At 53.0% G+C, this 22239-nt stretch overlaps 1 protein-coding gene across 5 annotated transcripts in view; it reads right to left on the bottom strand.

Moving 5' to 3' along the window:
• Positions 1–426: 426 nt before the first annotated feature.
• The window catches only part of SULF2 (sulfatase 2), a 109607-nt gene continuing 87794 nt past the window's right edge, over positions 427–22239 (bottom strand). For 3 of the 5 annotated variants that reach the window (XM_031433657.2, XM_031433658.2, XM_064497012.1), the window contains 15 exons: positions 21717–21892; positions 18786–18914; positions 17357–17413; positions 16747–16876; positions 15195–15387; positions 6903–7119; positions 6708–6804; positions 6217–6311; positions 5336–5395; positions 4826–4995; positions 4489–4631; positions 3298–3421; positions 2619–2652; positions 2337–2390; positions 427–1381 (listed from right to left, as the gene is read on the bottom strand). In XM_031433657.2, the coding sequence (XP_031289517.1) occupies positions 1351–1381; positions 2337–2390; positions 2619–2652; positions 3298–3421; positions 4489–4631; positions 4826–4995; positions 5336–5395; positions 6217–6311; positions 6708–6804; positions 6903–7119; positions 15195–15387; positions 16747–16876; positions 17357–17413; positions 18786–18914; positions 21717–21892 (1710 nt within the window). In that variant the 3' untranslated portion in view covers positions 427–1350. Of the gene's footprint in view, positions 1382–2336; positions 2391–2618; positions 2653–3297; positions 3422–4488; positions 4632–4825; positions 4996–5335; positions 5396–6216; positions 6312–6707; positions 6805–6902; positions 7120–15194; positions 15388–16746; positions 16877–17352; positions 17414–18785; positions 18915–21716; positions 21893–22239 lie in introns of those variants that run through there. The other 2 variants (XM_064497011.1, XM_064497013.1) reach the window with 2 other exon arrangements.

The raw sequence follows: 22239 nt of genomic DNA, 5'->3' as shown, positions 1-22239 counted from the left end.
TAATGGTAGCAGTTTCTGTGAGGCTAAAAGAAATCTTGAGGACCATGGACCTGTTCTTAGACAAGGGGCATGCTTAGGGATTGTCTGTTAAGGAGAAATGGTTTGGAGTAGGTGATGGCTGTGGTTCGTCTTCCCATTCTAGCATTCTGACGGCTACCGTCATCAGGTTGGACCATGCTGTACAGAAAGAAGAGCTGGTTAAGGTGAACCGCTTTGCAGTTGGTTAATACTTTTTAAAAGTGCGGTCCTGAAGCTGGTGTGTGATGTGAGACTTAACTTTGGGGTGCCTGAAGCATGGTAAATTCTAGTCAATTATGACTATTTATTCTCTCTTAAAATACCGTCTAAACCCAAGGTGCCCCCTTCCAAAAAAGGTGTTCTCTAATAGTATCTTGAACAAAAAAAAACCCAAACACACCAAAAAAGTTCCCAAGAATGGCCTTTTACAAAATGTCAAAGGTTACCTCACACCAACTGCTGGTCATTGGCTGGGGTTTTCAACATTGTATGACAATACTTAGACTACAAAATTTCTTTACAAATACAATTTTGTTAAAACTTGGGACATACATCAACTTCATGTTTTTGTAGGACTTGAAAAAGCATCAGTTCTGGGACAGAAAACAAAAGAATCCTGGGAGAAATGGCATCTGGTGAGGGAGAACTGTCCACGAACGCATGGGGTTCTCTCACATGGGCCACAGCGTCTGTTGACACCACCACTCGTGAAAACTGGGTTTTCTTACTAGGTTCACCTAAAAGTTCCCAAGCGTGTAAATGGTCACGTATGTACAGTAAAGTCAGTTTCTTCAGAGGCAACCAGGGCTGCTCTGCTAGGTAGAACTTTGTCCCCTCCGTTGTGCTGTTGACTCACTGTCATGTCTGCGCACCAATCCCTGCACCTGCACATTGCCTTTGCCCTGCTTCTTAGCGCCTGCTTGGTGACGAACCAGAACAGTAAGAGGATTTAACAAACAGGGCTGTTCTTTCCTTGTGATTGAAAAAAAAAAAGTCCAGTGACTTTCACCCTTGGGGAAAATTTCCAAGAAAAATCTCTGTTCTTCTTTCCTTGTGACCCTCTCAGAGAGGGTTAGTGGTGACTTTCTGATATGAAAATGCGTTTTGTGCAGCTGGTGAGGTATAATCCAAAGCAAAAGCAGGGGCAAAATGGACTTCCAGAAGTATCACTACTCCTGATGGTTCTCTTCCAGATTCTGCCATGTCGACGGAAAGCAAGGTCCGTGTCTCTCCGGCCTCCCGGCTAACAGCATAGGTCTGCTTGAAATCATACAGGGGTTTTCCTTGTGCAGTCGGATGATGCCTGTTTTTTGATGCTTCATCTCGTGCTTCTTAACCTTCCCAGCCTTCCCACAGCTGTCCCCTGTAGAACAAAGCAAACAGCTCATTCATCGTGCTGCCTGTGGATTTCTGAATCAGGCCTACAGTTGAGTGAGCTTTGCCTCAAGGATGTGGCTGCTGCTTATTTCTAGGTCTCTCAAAGAGCTGGCGACCACCTGTTTGTCTAGATTGTCAGTTGTTGGCTTACAACACTCTGTGGCTGGCGAAGATGTCACTTAAAGACCTGGCTAGAATAATGGCTAAGGAGAAAGTGAGATGTAAAGTTTAAGTGCTTTAATTCTGGTAGCACCAAAGAATGCTTTAGCTGGCCCATTAGTACCATTCTGTTAAAGCCACAGAGGTTGATGTGCGTATAAAGAAAGAAATGAGTCGGCCAGAGGTTGCAAATGGCAGCTCACCAAGGGGGTTGGTTTGCCTGCGTGGTAACAATGTCAGATTAGCTGCCAGTGTGAACAAAGTCTCACTTGTCTGTGTTTTTGGTTTTTCTCCATGAATCTGAGGATTCAAATTGCATCCCATTTGGTTCCCTTTAGACTAGAGTGACCTCTCCAGGTGACCACAGCCTCTTAGCACCCCTGTTGGCACTGGAGAGTGAGCTCATAGCTTGGATGTTGTAGAAACCATTTAATGAGGCCACCCCGCTGCTGACAAGAGGGACCAGGTAGAGCTTCTGCAGCCACAGCCTTCAAGATGTCTGGAATGACAAGACCTAAATGCTGCTCAGCCTCTAAGGAATGCCTTGAGCTTACTAAACACAGATGATCATGTAGAGAACAGCGGTGTATTAGACAGAGTATTAAATCAGAACATGAAAAATGGATCTCAGTATGTTAGTTCACGGGAAGGACTGAGGTCACTGCTTCCCCTCTCGTTAGGGGAACAGGCGAGAGGAGTGGGGAGGGCATGCACACAGAACAGCCTCGGCAGAACGAAGCGGATCACACCAGATCTGTTTGGAAACCAGTTCCTCAACTCACAGTGATTTGGAAGAAGGTCTCTTCATTTCTGGCCACTTTCGACGCTGAAACTGCCTAAGTTTTCAAGTGTCAAAAGGAGAAGGAGTGTTAACCATCACCAAGAAAGAAAAAGCGAGCCCCAAAGAATATACTAAGATGGTCTCTGAAGGTGCCACGTATCACTGGTGGGTGACCCCCAGCCCCTGGCAGCCCAGAGAAAGGGCAGCGTCTCAACCTCAGGTCAGACCACAGGGGGCGCTGCCATACGGGGCTGTTCTCAGGCTTTAAAAACAAGACCAGTACCTGTACTGCTCATAGCTTCCTCCATCTTTCAGTCCTAAAGGGGAGAGAAACACACAAGAGAAACAGGTGATTTAGGGCAAAAATGGCACAAGGAAGGACCAACTCTAACTGCCTCTTTTTCTTTTTTAAAACACTAGGTTTTTTGTCAGAAATCTACGATGTGGCCCCTAGGCAGACAGAGTGGACTGAGTTACGAGGTGAGCTGTCCCTGAGACTCCTTGTAAGTCGCCTGTGCTCCTGTGCCCCCAATCAGTTTTAGGGTCCTGTTGACCCTGGTCACGGTGGGGGAGGCGCACATGGGCACAGTTATGCTGCTGAGGGCAGGGGCTGACCCCGAGTCTGGGCTCTCGGCACGTGTCCTGGGGGAACGTGTGACATGCATGGGCCCTGCACCTAGTCACGTTACTCATCCATAAACGAGGACCAGCAGATTCACCTCAGGGTTGTGGGAAGGGTTACCAGTTACTGCATGTAAAAGCCTCAGCACCCTGCCGGGCTCACAGTGATTGGTAAGTGGTGGCACTTATCACAGAAGTAGCACCAGGGTGGTGGATGTTCTCAGCCACTGGTGAGACTTCACCAACTCCTGGTGATGCTGGGTTCACTCTTTGGACCACATACGACCTCCTCAGTTCCCTCTCATGGTCACCCCACTCTCTGTGCTGGGGCGCCTACTCACCCAGGTCCATGTTTCGGGTTCGGGGGTTACACTGCTTGTAACCCTTGCAACTCCGCAGCTCCATGAGCTGTACATGTAGCTGGTTCAGGACATCCCTGTCCAGTGTATTGACTGCATTCATCAACTGGTTGGAAAAAAGGTAAGTTGTCAACTAGGTGAGTACGGGGTCCCCCACCCGGGGGACTTATTTCAGGTAGGTGGGGAGTAGATGGGGCAAGGGGATGGTGACCTCTACTTCTGCAAGAGCTGGAGTTGGGAATAGGCAGGACTACCCTTTGCCTCTAGCAAAAGGTTCTCTCTCCACGTGAATGAAAACTCAAAATAAAAACCACCTCTGTGTACTTCACACTGAACTCCTGGAGCCACTGGTCAGGAAATTTACCAAGCCTGGGAAGCCCTTCACAGTCCTCAGGTCCTCTTGATGAGAAGGCAAGCCATGTGGACAAAGGCTGGTGGAGTGACCTGGGTCCCCACCTGGTCTGGGAGCTGCTGGTGACCCAGTAACCTACTGGCTGTGCTACCCGCTTTTGTAAAATACGGGGATAACCCACTGAAGGAGGAAGCCTGGCAGCCTGACAGGTAATTACAGCAAAGCAAGGTAAGTGATGGAATTGCTGGCATTTAAAAATCAGACTTAGTGTTAAAACTTGCTTTCAGGCTTTTCTTGAAACATGGAAGATTGGACAATACCAAGGCCATGCTACTGAGAAGCTCTCGTGGGTCGTGCTTGTCTGTTTAGAAGGGACACACACACTCCCCTCCCCAGACTCCACGGCTGCTTTTTGTCTTACATGTTCTGGCTACTTCAGTCCTGTCCATGCTCAGGTAGGTTCATACACAGAAGCACAGGGTGCGTGCTGCATGAGTGGTAGTGGCCATCCCATTATCTGTGGGCTGTGGCCTGACCCTCGGGACCCCTGAAGCTCCAAAGTTCTAGGCGTTTTCCCACGTTTCCACCAAGCCTGCTCTAATGTTGCCAGGTGCCTAAGTTAGAGGGAAGAGGCTGTGCACCCCAGGGAACAGCCGGGAGGATAGAGGCAGGGAGGCCGGCCTTCCGGCTGCCTTCACGTTCACTTCTCCTTTTTCAGGGCCTCCACGGGACTTGGAAAATCTGTAGTCACCTCCTTGGGGAGCCTAACTGGCAGCGCCTGTGCCCCATGCCCCCATTTCTCCAGCCCACGCTGTCCGTACCTGGTAGGGGTCTGTGTTGAGATCAAAGTACTCTAGGAAGCCGGTTGCAAATTCACAGAAGAGGAAGTTGTGGGTCTCATTGATGGTCCTCATGCACCAGTACGTGTTGTTGTTGGCGCTGGTGCAGGCACAGAAGGGCCCCACTGCCGAAGGAAGAGACAGCGGGCCCTGAGCAGGAAGCAGCCCAGTCTGCCCGCAGCACCGCCCCCAAGCCCGTTCCTGTCTGAGCACTTGAGCCCTGATGATGTTGGGGAACTTGGTCCTGAAAGACCTGCAGGATCTGGTGAGGAGGCGCTCACCAGCTGGGGGCCCCTGGGTCCCCGCCAGCCCCGCTCACGTGTCCAGAGGGGCGCCGTCTGCCAGTGCTGGTTGTCGTGGGTGAAGCACGTGAGGCCCGGCATGCTGCACGTGTCGTTGTTCTGCAGGCGCCGGAGCAGCTTGCGGAGTTTCTTCTTGCGCTTCTGCTCCCGCAGCAGCCACACCTTGTCCTTTTCCTGCAGACCCTTCCTAGGGACACAGGGCCGCACCCCTTACACCTCCCCTGGACCCCCGCCCTGCCCAGAGAGCCATGGAAATGGCCCTGGGGGGCCTCAAAGGGAAGGCAGTGCAGGAGGGGATAGTATTACGGGGTGGCTTGGACTCCTGCTCACGCCTGTGTCCAGTCCAGCCTGGGGTTGCAGTAACCCCCTTTGGCCACAGGGAGGTGCCTGGAGACCGGCTCAGTGCTTATCTGGGCCTCTGCAGGGAGCACTGTGACTCCCAGGGAAAGGCTAGGACTTCCTTTCTCTTGTTCTAGCTTGAGCAAGGGCCGCCTCCTCACGAGGGGCCTCTGTGTCGCTGCCCTTACCTGAAAGGATGCAGGCTGGAGCCTTTGTGCTTGAGGCGGCCTTTGTGCGGGGCGTGGTAACTGCAACAGACCCCAGCCCAGGCTTCAGACAGGGCAGAGCCGGGGGGTGGGGGTGCACACTGCATTCCCTGGGACCCCTGTTTTCTCCTTCTGGGGCAATGCTGGGAGGTGCTATCCCCAGGGCAGCAGCCCCCAGCCAGCCTGGCTCCTTCCCCCAAGTGTGAGCTGGGAACCCCTGGCTCAGGCCTTGGCCAGATGTAGAAGGTTGGGGTAGATACAAGTGAGCAGAGCCCGGAGGCTGGGCCTGGCTCCACGTGGCTTCAGCCCCGGCATCTCCAGGGAGGCTGCTCCCAGACACCCGCCACACTGCACTTGGTTAGGCCAGCCCCGGGGGCACGATTCCCGAAAATTTCAACTAATTCAGTTCCTCAGTTACGTTGGCTGCATTTCAAGTGCTTGGTGGCTGCCATACTGGGCAGCACAGATACAGCCAGGGCCCATCGTCACAGGAGTCTGATGGGACAGTGCGGCTTGCGAGTTCCAACCTTTGGCAGGGGTCCCTGAGGTGGTAACGTGGGCCGGGGCCACACGGGCTGTTCCCAGGAGGGCAGTTGGAGAAGGCACTTTCCTCTCCTGGGAACCAGCTCCGCAGCTCAACAGTCTGCCCCCATCATCCGTGCGTGAATCTGCGCATCCGGCTGGCTACGTGAGGGGCCGTGAGATGTGCCCAGGGGCTGACAATGGGCATGTGAATCATTACTGATTTTCTTTTTTTTACTCTGAGGGGACAAGGATATAAAAATAATGAAAGGAGTCGCAGAGAGGATGCTGTGTCCCCAGGAGTGGTCCTGCACACACAGGGCCTTCTGCTACCTCCTCACCTGATTTTGTGACAGTCACATTCTTCTGGCCGCTTTTTCTTCAGGTGACCTCGGACTTCCCTCAGGTTCTTAATTTTGTTCTGCAGGGTCTCGATCTGAGGGAGGGGGCAGAAGAGTGAGAAGGGATTGCCTGGTGGGGCCCCAGGTCACTTCCCGTGTCTGGGGCGGGGTGGTCTTTGGTTCCACCTGCTCCAGGGAAGGGACAACAGGTCATCTCTTGTCCTGCCTGAGACCTTAAAGATTCCCCCACCCCTGGGCTTACTGGAAGGACTGAGTGTGGGGTGAGCATCTTGTAACTCAGAAAGGTGTACAGTGTGGCTACGCTGTCCTCCCTGCTGAAGGAGCTGTCTGTCCGAGTCCTGGACCGACACTGCTGGCCCTGGGGGAGGATTCTGTGTGGCCTCCCTCCCCTGGGCCGGGCTCACGGCCCTCCTGCTGTGGCTGGTGGTCCTGCCAAGCTCGCCGTGGTGAGAAACCCAGCCTCCTGTCACCTCGTGGTCGATGTGCAGCTTGTGGTCCTTCCAGGCCTGCAGGGACTTGTACAGGTCCAGGTCGCACTGGACCGTGTCATTCTCCAGGATGTAGCACCTGCTCGAGAGACAGGATCACGTGTGGCCCTTGGGAGGGGTGGGGGAGCCCAGTCTGCCTCTGTGACCCACCCCCCCAACTCCTGCCTGGACTCTCACCGATGTGTGACTTTAATGGGGTTGGGGGCTGAGTAGTCTGGGAGGCCTCCAGTGCCACTGAAGTCTCCGCCATCCTTGTCGTCCTGGTCCTCAGGGGCCCCTGGCCAGTGCCGCTTGGTGAGGTTGCGGGGCTGGGATGTGTCGTCCAGGCTAATGTGGTGTCCCTCGATGGCCACCGAGCGGATGGAGCGATTCCGGGCATAGCTGGCCTTGTACTCTGGGCATGAGAGGAACAGCTAGGCTGGGTGGGCCGGCCAGACTCCCCAGGCAGCGGACTCTTCATCCAGACCAGGCTGTGCTCCCCAGGGAGGGGCCTGGTGCTGCCTCGGTCCTGGGTGGGTAGCTCATGAAGCCTGGACCTCAGAGGGAAGGACCTCATGGTGATTCAACTGGGGAAACAAGTCCTAGAGCTCAGAAGGAATTGGCTGGAGGGAGTCTCACGAAAGAGCTCTGCATGGATAGCCAAACAGTGGGACATCCCCACGATGGAGTATTTGAACATCCAGCAATGAAGCAGTGCGGCTGCTACCATGCAGGCAAGTGTCAAAAACATTCTGCTGTGTGAAGGAGCCGGATGCAGAAGTCACGAACTGTGATTCTATCTACAGGTACAGACGTAGGGACAGATAGCAATCTAGTGGCTGCCGTGGGATGGAGAGGGGAAAAGGGGTTTACTTTGGGGTGAGGACAATGTTTTAGAACTAGATAGTTGTGAATTATTAAATACTTCTGAATTGTATACTTAAGAAATTGTAAAAATGTTAAGTTTTATGTTATGTGAACTTCACCTCAATAATAAAAGGAAAAGAATCAGTTATTAGAAATCTTCCAACCCATCAACAAGTCTAAGATCTGATGGTTTCACTGCTGAATTCAACCACATTCAAAGAATACCAGTCCTTCTCAAACTCCTCCCCCAAAATAGATGAGGGAACACTTCCAGACTTACTTTATGCAGTCAGCATTGCTCTGATAACAAAACTAGACAAGGTTGCCACATGAAAAGAAAATTATAGGCCAGTATCTTTGAACACAGATACAAAAATCCTCAGCAAAATATTAGCAAACTGAATTCAAAAGTACATTAAAAAAAGGATCATACACCATGATCAATTAGGATTAATTCCAGGGATGCAAGGATGGTTCATCGTTTACAAATCACTTAAGGAAAATAAAACATTAAGGATAAAAATCTTGATTATCTCAATAAACTCAGAAAAAGAATTTGACAAAATTCAGCATCCATTTATGATAAAAACTATTTGATAGAGACTCATATAACTCAACAGCAAAAAAGACCCAACAACTGATTAAAAAATGGGCAGAGGATCTGCATAGACAATTTTTCCAAAAAAGACATACAGGTGGCCAACAGGTACATAAAAAGATGCTCCCCATCACTAATCTTCAGGGAAATGCAAATCAAAACCACCATGAGATACCACCTCCCACGTGCTAGAATGGCTATTATCAAAAAAAAACCAAGAACAAACCAGTTTTGGCGAGGATGTGGAGAAAAGGGTACACTTGTGCACTGTTGGTGGGACTATAAACTGGTTCAGCCACTATAGAGGTTCCTTAAAAAATTAAAACTAGAACACTAACTCAAAGAGATGTCCACACCCCTATGTTCGTTGCAGCACTATTTACAAAAGCCCAGATAAGGAAACGGCCAGCCTAAGTGTCCATTGATTGATAGATGAATGGATAAAGATGTGGCATGAAGAGATACATATATACAAAATGCAATATTATTCAGCCATAAAACAAGGAAACCTTGCTATTTGCATCAACAGGGGTAAACTTTGAGGGCATTATGCTCAGGGAAGTAAGTCAGAGACAAATGCCATACAATCTCACATGTGGAAGCTAAAACAAACTAACCTGAATACAGAGAACAGATTGGTGGTTGCCAGAGGCGTGGGGTTGGGGTAAGGGTGGGGGTGGGGGTCAAAAGGTACAAACTTCCAGTTATAAAATAAGTCATTAATGGGGATATAACATACAGCATGGTGACTATAGTTAGTAATACTGTATAGTGTATTTGAAAGTTGCTGAAACATAGAGAACAATGTTACCAGAGGGGAAGGGGGAGGGGTAAATTAGGAGTTTGGGATTAGCAGATACACACTACTGTACACAGGAGAGAAACAAGGTCCTACTGTACAGCACAGGGAACTACATTCGGTATCTTGTAATAACCTATAATGAAAGAGTATGAAAAAGAATATATATTTATGTATAAGTGAGTCACTATGTTGTACACCAGAAACTAACACAACATTGTGAATCACCTATACAGTTAAAAAAAGTTGCTGAGAGAGTAGATTCTAAAAAGTTCTTATCAAAGAGGAATGAGCCAAGATGGCAGAGTAGAGACTCACAGCTCGCCCTCTCCCACAAATACACCAAGAATTGCATCTACAAACTCACTGAAGCGCACAGAACACCTACTGAGCTCTGGCAGAGTGCCTCTCACTTCGAAATGCAGGAGGATTCTCACAAAATCCGATAAACGAGTTTATACAGTACAGCACAGGGAACGATATTCAGTATCTTGTAGTAACTTAACGATGAAAAAATATGAAAACGAATATACGTATGTTCATGTATGACTGAAGCATTGTGCTCTATAACCAGATATTGACACAACATTGTAAACTGACCATACTTCAATAAAAATATATTTTAAAAAAGTTCTTATCACCAGGAAAAGTTTTTGTAACTATTTTAAGTCGACTTAGGTAGTGATCATTTTGCAATATATATACCCAAATCACTGTTGTACACCTGAAACTAATAGTGTTAAATGTTAACTATATCCCCAATAAAAAACACACAAAACCCCTATCACCCCCACCCCCGTTGATTTGAACTGGGGGAAAAAAAAAAAAGCCGGGTGCACATTCTTGCGGATAAACCAGGGAGGGAGCTCACTTACCACCTCCGAATCTGTTTCCCCAGCAGTGAGCTGCGTGCTCCCCTCGGGGCAGGCGGTGAACCGAGGCTGAGACGTGCTGCTTCTAAGCTCTAAGTCGCCTACTGACAACTGAGGGCACACAGGTGCTGGGGCTCAGACCAGGCGCCCCCACGTGCCACAGCGGCATACTGATTGTTTTGAATTGAAGTTATGTGAGAAACAGCCAGTGGGAAATAAATGATACAAAACACTCTGACTCTCCTCTTTCCCCTTGAAAGCAGGAAATACATCTCCCATGTGAAGGCATCCTCCCCATCCCAGGAGGAGAGAAAGCACCCTTTTCACCAGAGTCGGGACTCAGGCTAAGAAAGCTGTGGAAATTAGCTCTGGTACTCCTCCATTAGTCTGCCACCCCAAGCCCCAGCCCCTTTGTTAAATCTTCACAAATACTTGCTGCTTTGTCTGAAAATGATACAGAAACAGCCTGCTTGGTTCACTTCAGGGTCCCCAAATTAACCTGCTCTAGACACCCTCTGTGCATACAGATTTTCTGCCCTCTTGTTAATCTATCTTGTGTCGATTTAATTATTCGATCAGCCCAAAACGTAAGAGGGGTGGGGGTGGAGGTTCCCCCTCCCCAGCACAGGCTAAAGTCAGAGCCCAGATTTCTTATATCTTCTATATGTTAAAAGAAAAATTTCATCAAGTTGCTAATATTTCAGAAAAGTAGGGGGTGGGTGGGTGGTCACGTGGGAGCACAGAGCTCCAGCTTGTGAAGAGAAGACAGCAGGTCCTGGGTCCACAGGCAGCGTGGTCGGTGGGGTAGAAGCTGATATGCTGCCACTTTAGATGGGGCGGTGTGTCCTCCACTTGGGCATGGTCCCCACACTCCTTTCTGTCTTAGGTCTGACCCAGAGGCTGTAACCTCACGGGCCTAAACATCGGTTTAGGAGCAGGGTCTGGAGCCAGTCAGGGTGCAGGATTCTGCTGGGCTCTGGATGACCACCAGGTGGCAACCAAGAGACAAGGACCAGCTGGAAGGGTGGATGTAGAGCAGAGAGGGGTGTGGGCAGGAAGGGAGGAAAGGATTCCCCCTCCCACGTGGCCCAGAGCTCCAGGATCCAGTCCTGTTGCCCCGACTCTTGGGGCAGATGCTTGTATCTTTCCGTTCTCACTCCTTGTATGAGAGTCACACGGGCCACAGGATCCAGGTCCAGGAGCGGCATCTCTGACCAAGCCTTGGGTCTTTCCTGGCCCTGGAAAGCTTTCTTGGCTTTTTCCTCTCTGAGTTGAGTTGCCGTGAAGCCACGGCAGGCTTGAAGCACACGGCACTGAGCTGATCTCCCTGTGGGAGCAGGTCGGCTTCCCAGGAGGGCTCTGGAGTAGCCCCACCGGGGTATTTCTGCCCCTCTGTCCTCCATCCCCCAGCCATACACCCAGGGGTTCCCAAACAAGAGCCAAATCCAGGCCTCGGCCTGATTTTGTAACTAAGCTGCTCTCCACCTGCAGGGCCCACGGCCGTTTTCTGGCCACAGTGATGGAACTGAGCATTTGAAACACCGTTGAGCCCGCAAAGCCTCAAATATTTACTCCCTGGCTCTTGACAGAACAAGCCTACCAGCCCCCCATGTACAGCTTTTCCTGGACTGCAGTCACACCACTCACTCTCCTTGTCACCCTAGTTGTCTGTGTTTCCAGGGTTCCGGAGGCGTCCTCTCTACTCCAAGTACTGGGAAGGGGGGACGCCAGAGCCCAGCAACCAAGAACTGAGGCTCTGGAATTAGATCGCTCGGATGCAAACCCTGGGCAAATGCCCAGGAAATGTACTTAATTTCTGAACAGCAGTGTTCTCATAACGGTACGTGCATTCCAGGGCTCTCTGGAGGATGGTATGAAACAGACCTGGTAAATACCTCAGCACCTGGAAGCCGGCATCCAGCTGCTGCTCTGGGGTTAGGGACTTGGCAACTGTGACATCCTTGTGCTTTCTGGGGCTGGGACCCACTGGAACTCCTGCTTCCTCTTCCCTGACTTAGAGCACTTCCTCTCCGGCCAGTCACAAGGCCTGTTCCTTCTCCATGCTCGGCGTTCATTTAAATGTCAACCGGCCAAAAATTCCAGAGCTCCGCCCCTCTCCACCTGGTCATGCCACTGTTTCGGTTCCTCCAAGCATTTTCCGTCAGGAGAAGTCATCTTCCCACCTTGTTAACTTGCTGACACCCAGTCTCTCCCGTGAGGTCTGACTGGCGATGAGGTCTCTCGAGTTCAAGTGTAACCTCGGCAGCTGACATGTGGCAGGCTTGCAGATTTGCTGGGAGACTGAGTAAACATTAGCCACCTGGACCGGCCTCTGCCCGCCCTCCCCAGTCCTCATCTCCTCCGCCAGGTCCTGGTCTCTCCTCTGCTCTGGGTTGGCCACTCTGCCCTGCTTCCTCACCCCACAGCCGGCATCCCAGTGGACCCAGGCGAGCCAGGGTCTGAGCTACTGGAGGCCACAACGTCTCAACCTCAAAACTGGTGACACTCTGGGGCCAGATAAACCTTGGCCGTGGGAGACTGACCTGAACATCGCAGGATGTTTAGCAGCATCCATCACTTCCACCTACTGGATGCCGGCAGCATCCTCCCGCCACCCATCACACACAGTTACGACAGCCGGCAACGTCTTCACACGGCCGAGAGTCCCTGGGGGGCAAAATCACCCCCAGTAGAGAACCCCTGCTCTAGGCTGCTTGCTCAGAAAGGAGGGACATAAATTAGGAGTTTGGGATTAGTAGATACATACTACTAATATAAAAGAGCTAAACAACACGGTCCTACAGTACAGCACAGGGAACTATGTTCAATACCTTGTAATAGCCTATGATGGAAAAAAATGTGTGTATATATGTATAACTGAATCACTGTGCTGTACACCAGAAACTAACACAACATTGTAAACCGACAAGGAGGAGGAGAAAAAGAAGAAAAGGCACTTGCAGGAGGAAGAACGCAGGGCCAGGCGATGGGGCCCGAGTCTCCCAGGCTGCTGTGTGGACCAGCCTCTCCTGCCAGAAGGAGCCCCCCTCGCCACACTCCCAGGAGAGAGGGGGGCTTCAGGAGGGCATGCGTTGAGCTGAATCTCAGCTATTTTGGTGCATTTTTCTTTCCTCTGAACATTAATAGGAAGAAGAAAAAAAAAAGAAAGCTTAACTGAGTCTCAAGTTCTCTTATTATTTAAAGATTCTCCACTGTGCCATGTGCTGAAGCAAGATGTTAGCTGTGTAATTCAGCATGGAAACCAATCATTTTATTCGGCTAAAAACAGATTAGCTGAGTAGTTACTAATCAGCTTGTGAGGAACAGTAACAGGGGACCGACCACTGGGAAGGGCCGCTGCAGGCAGGAGCCGGGTCTTGGCAGAGACGCCGCACCTGCTCTGTACCGAAGGCGCCCTCTGCCAAGGCTGGAGGGACCAGAGGAGCCCAGGAGGCCGCTGAGCCTGCCGCTGGACACATAATCTCTAGTTAGGCTACAAGGGAATCTCATTCAACCTTAAAAAGGACGGAATTCTGACACAGGCTCCAACATGGATGACTTGTGAGGACACTAAGCCAAGGCCAGATGCAAGAAATAAGCCAGATATGAGAGGAGAAATACTGCACTACTCTGCTTATATGAAGTATCTAGAGCAGTCAAGTTCATAGAACGTGGAAGGCTGGCTGCCGGGGGCGGGATGAAGGGCGGTTGTTTAATGGGTCCAGAGTTTCAGGGCGGCCAGATGAAGAGAGCTCTGGAGACGGGTGGTGGTGATGGTTGCACAGCAGTGTCAATGCACTTAAAGCCACTGAACTCTACAGTCGAAATGGTTAAGATGCTAAATGTTACATAATGCATATTGTACCACAATTTAAAAGAACAGAACAAAAATGTCTCCTTAGGCTTCAGCTGTTGTTGGATTGGGAGCTAGAGTGACCCGGACAATTGCCCAGCTCTGGGGGGAACATTCTAGCCCGATGACCAGGTCTCGCTGAGACCGAGTCCCAGCACTCAGCAGCCGGCCCGAGTGTTTTCAAAGCCCAGGTGCATCCTCATGTGAATGTTCGGCGGGGAGCGTTCAGCCCAGGAGAGCTGGCCCTTAGGACGGGGCTGCGATCGCCTCAGTGTGACAGCTGAGTCTTGCAGCCAGGTCTTGAGGGCTCCCCTAACCCCCCAGCCCCTGCTTGCTGGCCTTCTAACCTTCTGTCCTCCTTCAGCCCCTGCTAGGGGGAGGGGTGAGGCTAAGGCATCACTGGGATGGTGCAGGGAGCTCTTCCTCCCTCCAAAGTATTGCTGACCCTTGAATGACGCGGAGGTACATGTGTGTAACTTACAACTGGCCCCTGGTAGCCGTGGTTTCTCTGCGTCCGTGGATTCAACTAAACACAGACTGCGTAGCACTGTTGTATTTAATGGAAAAGTATTCGCATATAAGTGGACCCCCACAGTTGAAACCCATGTTGTTCAAGGGTCAGTTGAACAGCCCATGCCTGTCACTCGAGGTGGCTGTTCTATAAAGTCATTGCGCATGCCGAGTGAGCGAATACAGAACCAGTGCTCCTGGAGGAAACACGGGTCAGGTCCCCGCGGGCCTCGGGTCCCGCACTGACCCGTCAGTACAACATCTCATTTTAAGTGTGTTCCATTACTTCTGTCTAAAGACGCCTGATTTGATGCCTATGTTGATTCACTAGCATTGAACTCAGGGCGGCAGCTGCATCACTGAAGGAAGCTTAGCCACGTGTCCCCTCTGTGGGACACATCACAGCTGTCCTGGGCTTGGGGACACTACACAGGATGTCAGCACCACCTTGGGAGCTGTCTTACACAGAGAAATCACCACACAGAGGTACAAAATGTTGCAAACGTGATGCTAAACAGACGTAAGGGCTGAAAGGAGGAGGCAGAGCCATGCCTTGCCGGACCTCCGCTGGGAACCTGCAGGTTGGGGACTTGAAATTTTTTGCTGCCTTGCAAGTGCCCCCATCCAGGGCCTGAAATGCAGCTGGAGGGATCCTCTGAAAACACTATCTGACCCCGGCTCCTCTGCTCAAAACCTCCCAGGGGCTGCTAGTCTCAGGGAGGCCCCCACTGCGCTCTGAGACCCTGCGCCCTGGGCCCCGGTGGTCCCTCTCTCCCTCTTTCTCTTTACGCTCCTGCTCTTCTTGGCCCCAAGGACACACTATCTGGTGGTCTTCCTTCTTTATTACTCTCTGCCCCTTGGAGGATGGGTGGATGGTGAGGGGTTTCACTGCGTCCCCAGCTCCTGGAACGAGACCTGGCCTGTGCTAAGTGTCTGAATTTGAACAGGGTTCCCGGGTGCAGTCCCTCCCCTCCTGTCCCACCATGCTTACTCTTTTTGAAGAACTTCTTGCGGCGTCCGGCCAGGCCGAGCGGGTCGTTCCCACCGTCGCAGACGCAGGCCTCGTTGCCGGGTGCGTAGTACTTGGGCACCAGGTTGGAGAGGGCCCTGCCCCCGGGCCGCGCGGGCCCCTTGCATTTGTGCAGCTTCAGCTTCCCTGTGGCGTCCTCCACGCACTGCCACTTCTGCAAGATATGCCAGGCCCTCAGACTCCCGGGCCTGGGCTGCTGGGCCCCTTCCCCAAACCGGCCACCTTCCCCGCCCTTCCCCATCCACCCCAGAGACTTTCCTCTCCCGGCTCCCCATGCTCTGTGCCTGGGACCATCCAAGATGGAGGGATGTCCGCCGTGGGAGGAGCACAGAAATGGTACCCAGGGTGATGCGCTATGGCTGAGCGTGAGCTGTTGCGGGGAGCCCCTCTAAGAGAAGCACCAGGTGGAGGGAATGGCTCATGTGCATGGAAGGGCATGCCCAGAAGGCACAGCATGAGCGAAGCCGGGGCAGCAGCACCGGGAGGAGACTCTGTCAGCCGGGCCAGGACGGCATCTCCAGGCGAGTGGACGTCTGGGACTGGGGTCCTGGAGGCCCGAGAGCAGGAAGTCCAGGGGCCATGGATCGATGCCTCCCCAGCTGGTCTAGGCCCCGAACCCCACCCCCAGTGCTTATTTCCTTTGGGCTAAATGGTGCATCCGGATAATCTGTTTTGAAGATGCTGACACCTGCCCTTCCTCAGCCCCGGGGCTGCCTGACCCCCAGTCTGTGAGGGGAGGGCGGGGATGAGAAGTGGGTACGGAGGCTCCAGTTTCCCTCATTCTTACTGGTGAAACGGGCATGAGCCTGAGCCACCGTGGACGAGCTCAAAGCCCCAGCTCACAGACTGAGGCAGGGATGCACTTCCTGTTCCCCTGGGGCCAGACCAGGCCACCCCCCTGCCTGTCCCCTCCCCCTCCCTTTGAATCTTGCCTCCTGCCCGGGTCCCTCTTTACAAGGCCCTGCCCCCTCCACTCTCCTCTCCAGAGCCTGCCTTGCCTTTCTAGGCCTCAGAAAAAGCCTGTTCCCCAAACATCAGTCACAGTTCCTGCTTCCTCTAAATCCTACTCAGATTATAATTTCCTTAACCTTTCTCTTGAAATCAATTCACTTTTTTAAAACTTAAATTTGCTTATTTAAAAAGGCAATTTCCTTCTACTCCTGTAAGTGGAAAACCAGCCGCAAAGGATCAGGGAGAGTGAGTCTAGCGGAAAGTTACCTAACTTTATAAAGGCCGCGCAGAGGCCAGCTGTGTCTTTGTCACAGAGCAGCTGGGCAAGAGGCACAGAGCAGCGAGACACACGTGCACCCACAGGGGACTTTTCCTCTGGCACGAGCAGGGTCGAAAGGGCTTTCTGAGTGTTGCCTGTACCACTGGCATCGCCCTGGGTGTCACGGGCCTCGCTGGCTCCGCTGGCCCAGGGGCCGAGGTTTGGAGGGGCGACTGCTGGCAGGGAAGGAGCACGGGAGGGGCACTGTCCCCCATCCCCAGGGCACCGGCCGAGCGTCCTTACCTGCCCCAGCTGCTCACACGCAGTCTGGTACTCGGCGCGCTGACACAGGTCTTTCACACGCTGGTACTTGGGCAGGAAGTTCTCCTCCTGAGCATCCACCTTGTCACTGTCCCTCTTGTGGAGCAGTTTGCTGTGGGCAAGAATGGACACGGGGCTGGCCCTGGAGGAGCACGTGGCCCCGCTCAGCCCTGGCGTCATGTCACCACATCTTCTGATTGTCAAGAGACTTAAGAAATGAGAATTTTATAAGAATCCTCCCAAGTTGCATGAGTTGGCAATAAATTAAAGAACATGTAAGTCACTGGAGAGGCAAGACAGAACACGTCTGAAGGGTCCACGTGGTCTCCAGACGCAAATTCTGTATCAACCACGTGAGCAGAGAACAGGCTTCCCTGTGTATCAGGGACTGTGGGCATAAATTCCCAGCCACTGGTAGGAGGCATAGGAACAGTAACATTCTCTGTCTTGCCCAGGACGGTGAGATCTTTAATGCCACGGGTGCAGGTGGGGCTGCCAGGAGCTTCCTGGCAGGGACGGGGCAGACGGGGGTTGTCTGGGTGTGGCTTGGCCCAAATGTCCCGTGGCGGCTCCTCCAGCCCCCGGCACTCACCCTCTCTCCACCAGGAAGGAGTCCCGCCAGACCCTCATCTTCTTTTTCAAGTGAAACCTGGGGAAAAAAGCACACTTCCATCTTCTCATCAATGTGGGGGGGCTCACACGTCGCCCCACCCTCCCAGAAGTAGGGATGGTACGCGGGGCCAGCACCGACCCCAGGGATAGTCGGGGAGAGTGGGGGGTGCGCACACTCCCCAGAGCAGAGCTGCATTTTCCCAGAGACTCGGGTCTGAAAGTGCATGGGGCAGGAACGACCCAAGTCAAAGCTGCTCTGAGTCACACACAGTCGTCCCAGGAAGTCCAGCAGTGCCCCCAGTGCTGGGAGACGCCCCTTCCTCTTCTGTTCAGCCCCAGATGAAATGGCTGTCCTGACTTTGGGTTAATTACACTGTGTTTCGGGTGGATTTTTTCCCCTTTGATCCTTTATAGTTGGATTTGTGTAATTAAAATGTGCATTTCAAATAGTTTAACTCTATCATTTCCATTTCCCAGATGGGGACTCGGGCTGAGGGAAGAAGCTTCCATCCTGCATCTGACTCCCAGGTGTTCTGGCTCCCATCTCAGCGCTCCCGTCCCCTAAAACATGCCCATTTTGTACCCTTACAGCTCATAAACCTCCTAGTCAGAGGGAGGAGGCTCGACAGAGGTGGTCCCCCCTACAGGACAGTCAGACGTGGACAGACAGTGCCCATCAGGGACAGACCTGAGCTGCAAGGAGTTACAAGCCAGAGGTTGCAACCTTGGGGCCGTGAACTTGGTTGGCAGTTACACTGCTGGCCACCAGATGTCGCTGCTGCAGCACCAGTGACTGTGTCCTTCCCCTTTCCCGTCCCCACCAGGCTGGGCTCACCTTCCCACCAGTTTTTCGCTCACCACCAGTTTTTTTTGTGTCTCCAGGACACCTAGGAACATGTTCCCACCACACCGTCCAGCATGAGAGCCACAGAGTGCAGCAATTAAGAGTGTAATATCTTGCCTAGAGTCTCAATGGCCAGGGTTGGATCCAGACCCCCCAAGAGACCCCTGACAAGTCACTTGACTTCTCTGGGATCAATTTCCAAACTGGTAAAATGGAATCATTGTACTCTCTATCTCACTGGGTTATTGTGAAGGTCAAAATGATAAAATCCTCTGCAAAGCACACAGAATAAGGCCTGACTTACGGGATGTGCTGAATTAGTCTTAACTCCTACTGTGTTGTTATTTTTTCAAGTGTTACACAATTTTAGCTCTGAGAGGGTCCTTAACTGGTCTCCGTGGCTATATTCCACCTGGGAAGGTGCAGTCTTAGAGAGGAGGCTCCCTTCTCTCCCACGGCAGGTAAATGGTCAGGATGGGGTCCGAGAACCTTGGAGACACCCCACCTCACACCCACACGGCTCGGCCTGAGTTTATGCAGTTCAGGACGTCTGGCCCCTCCTCACCGATTGGCTGGCCGGTCCGTGTCCAGCAGCTTGAGGATGGATTTCCCGTCCATATCCGAAGGGATGTCCAGCCCTGCGATGTCCAGGATGGTGGGGGCCAGGTCGATGTTGAGGACGATGTGGGGATTCCTGAGGGAGACAGAGAGACCAGGACTCGGCCACCAGGCAGGCGACCCAGGCTCCCTTGGGAGAGGGGCGGCTGGAGGGATGGAGGTCGCCAGGGGCTGACGCCCTGAAGGTGGGCATCACTCTCCTGACCTCGGCCCTCAGTGCTCCCCTCTGTGTCCCCAGTTCAGCTGAACCCCACCCCTTACCTTCTGCATCCTCCACACCACCTCAGGGGCCGGGAGCCACAGGCCCCACCTGGCTTCTCTACTTGGCTGATTCTTCTGCCAGAAATGCCCTCCCTGCCCCCACTACCTGAACAAAGGACAAAGGACATCCTCTTTTAAGAGCCACCCAAGCCCTGGACCTGCCCCTGACCCTTCTCTGAACCTCTGAGGCAAACCCTGGCCCCCTTGCTGTTCCTAGACAGGCCAAGCACCCTGGCCTCAGTCCTGCCCTTGTCCCCTCTGCCTGGAATGTTCTTCCTCCAGACCCCAGCCAGCACTCGCACTTACCACCTTTAGTTCTTTGCTCAACGAGGACCAAGGAGGCCCCTGACACACTAACTGATCCCCGTGCCCTGGTGTTCACACCCTCATGTGATCCCTCCCGCTGAGGGGGCCAGACCGACAGAAAACGGCACAGGTGAGGGGACGTGAGTCTGCGGCTATGACTGTCTTGTTAGCCGCCCCCGCCCTGAGGGGCAGGGCCTGGGCCCTAGGGTTTCCGATGTCCTTCACCTCTTCCCTCTCCCTAGCCCAGCGCCTTATGACAAGTAGCCAGGGGGGCCAGGGGGTTACGGGGGTAAGGCCGGGAAGGTGGGTGAAGCTGCGTGGTGGAGGGGCTTGAAGGCTAGCGAGAGGTCTGAGGACAACCTGGCAAGAGGAGGGAGCTGGAGAAGACTGCAGGGTGGGGGAGTGGATGTTGAAGCCAGCAGCTGGCTTGGCTGAAGGTCATTCGGGGGTCCTGCTCCCCCCAGGCTGGGTGAATTGGACAGAATTGCTTTTCCCACCCAGCACCCATGCCTTGCTTGGTGGGAAAGGCATCCAATTCTGGAGGAACTACCTACCCTCACCCCCCACCCCAATTCAGATTCCACTATGTGATATCCTTGGCCTGGTCCCTCAAGGTTGTCCACTGCCCTGGCTACAGTGATTGGTTCAGGGATGCACATATGACCCAAGTTAGGCCAGTGAGAGTCAGCCTGAGAGCTTCTGTTCAAACCACTGGTTTCCCAAACTGGACAGCTACAAGTCTGGGGCTATGGTGACCCTGCCACCATGAGAGAAAAGCCGGCCTGAGAATGAAGCCAATTCAGAGGAAGCAGGGCTGAGAGATAGAAAATGAGAGCTTGCTGTTGGCACTGCATGGCTGCTGGATCCAGCTGTACCTGAAGCCAGAGCTAACCTTGGATTTTCCAGTTACCAAAATAACTGAAGTCCTTAAGTCTTATTTTATTTGCCGTATTCATTTTAAGAGTCATTTCTGCTTACAACCAACAGAGTCCTGGATGACAGCTCCAAGTCACACATTAGCACTCTCTTTCACTGTGGTTTTGGGTCCTAAGAACCAGATCACAGACTGAGGCTGACCAGACCCACAATCTCAGTGCTTGTAGAGCCCTCAGTGGGTCAAATTCTATTTACAGAGCTGTTCAAGGTTTGTTCAAGGTTTCTGAGAGGCAGTGAGGGGTGGCAGGCAGACAGGAGCAGCGACTACCTGCCTTCAAATTCGGATCTGTCCTTAGCGCTCTGTAACCTCAGGCAACTTAACCTGTGCCTCCGTCTCCTTGGGCTTAAACAACAGCACCTACCTTACAGGGTTGTTGTGACGCTCACCTGGATGTCAAGTGCTTAGACCAAAGCCTGACGAGTAAGCACCGTGTAAGCACAGCTATGATATTACAGCCCTTATCATAGGTGGGGACCCTGAAATCCAGACAGGCAGGGAGGTCGGCAGAGGAAGAGTGATGAGCCCGGGCTGCAGCTCACTCGGCCTGCCTCCTGGAATTTCCACCCCAGCGTCCCAGGCGGTGGGGACACCTTGGTTCCAAGATGCCAATGCCGACGCCCTTCCAGGAGGAGCAGGAACCGTGTGCGCCTGCGTGCGCTCCTGACACCATCCGGGCTCTGGGCTCGGATGAAAGCGGGGCCAAACCAGCACCTGAACGGCGATTTGTCTGCATTTCAAAACACCGTGCGTGTTGGTCTCCATCACATCCCTGCTGACTGGAGGAAGCTGCCACTGTGATCACCAGCCTTTCTGCCTCTCCCTGCCCCAGACATGGCATTTTTGTTGCCAGAATGTGGCATCTCAAAGCCTCACCCCAGGGGAATGCTGGCGGAGGGGCCCCGCGGCCCTCAAGGAAGGATGGGGGAGGCTGTTTCCCTCAGAGGCTCAGCTGATCTCAGCGGATAATGCTGCCTGGGTCCAGGTGGCAGGTTCCTCCCTGACAACCCCAGTCTGAGGACTGCTTAGGCTAGACAGAAATCGAGGTGGCCTCCCTATGCCCTGGTGGTGACACACACAGAGTCCAGCCCCCTGATTCCCTGACACAGTGCCCACCACAAACAACCTGCACAGGTGCTAACAGCTCCTGGCCTCTCCTCTCCCGCCAGAGGGGTGGACGTCACATCAGCACCCACCTGGGTGACATCACTGCCGTTCCGTGTGGCACCGAGGATCACCTGCCCAAATCGTGTGCCGCCCGGGGCAGCGGCTGGGGGCTGCTGGCTGACTGTCTGCTTCTTGCCCATCTGGGAGCCAGCAGAGCCCCGAGGCCTCCCTGGGACTTTGGGGCGCCTGGGGTTGGGGGTGTGCACTTACAGCGAGCCGGCCTCCACGTTGGGGCCTCTCACGTAGAACGGGACCCTGATGTCGAACTCGTACGGCATGGACTTCCCTTTCACCAGGCCGAACTGGCCGATGTGGTAGCCGTGGTCGGCGGTATACACGATGTATGTGTTGTCTAGCTCGCCCGTCTCCACCAGCATGTTGTAAATCTGAAAGGCAGGCGAGGCGGTGAGGGTGCGGGGAGGGGCGCTGAGCAGCGTGTGCCCGGCCCACTCCGTAATTCAGCAATTAAAAAAAAAAAAAAAGGAAGGAAGCACTGACACGTGCTCCCAACCTGGATGAACCTTGACAATATCACAAGCGGTGAAAGGAGCCAGAAGCAAACACCCACACGGCGTAGGATTCCTTTTATATGAAATAGCCAGAAGAGGCAAATCCAGAGACACGAGGGTGATGAGTGTGGGGGAGGGGAGCCAGGCTGATGGCCAAGGGCTGCGGGGTCTCCTTTTGGGGTAACGGAACTCTTCCAAGATCGACTGTGGTGATGACCACGCAA

The sequence above is a fragment of the Camelus dromedarius genome, chromosome 18, assembly GCF_036321535.1.
Source record: "Camelus dromedarius isolate mCamDro1 chromosome 18, mCamDro1.pat, whole genome shotgun sequence".
NCBI classification, from domain to species: domain Eukaryota; kingdom Metazoa; phylum Chordata; class Mammalia; order Artiodactyla; family Camelidae; genus Camelus; species Camelus dromedarius.
This window is presented reverse-complemented; position numbering and strand designations above follow the sequence as displayed.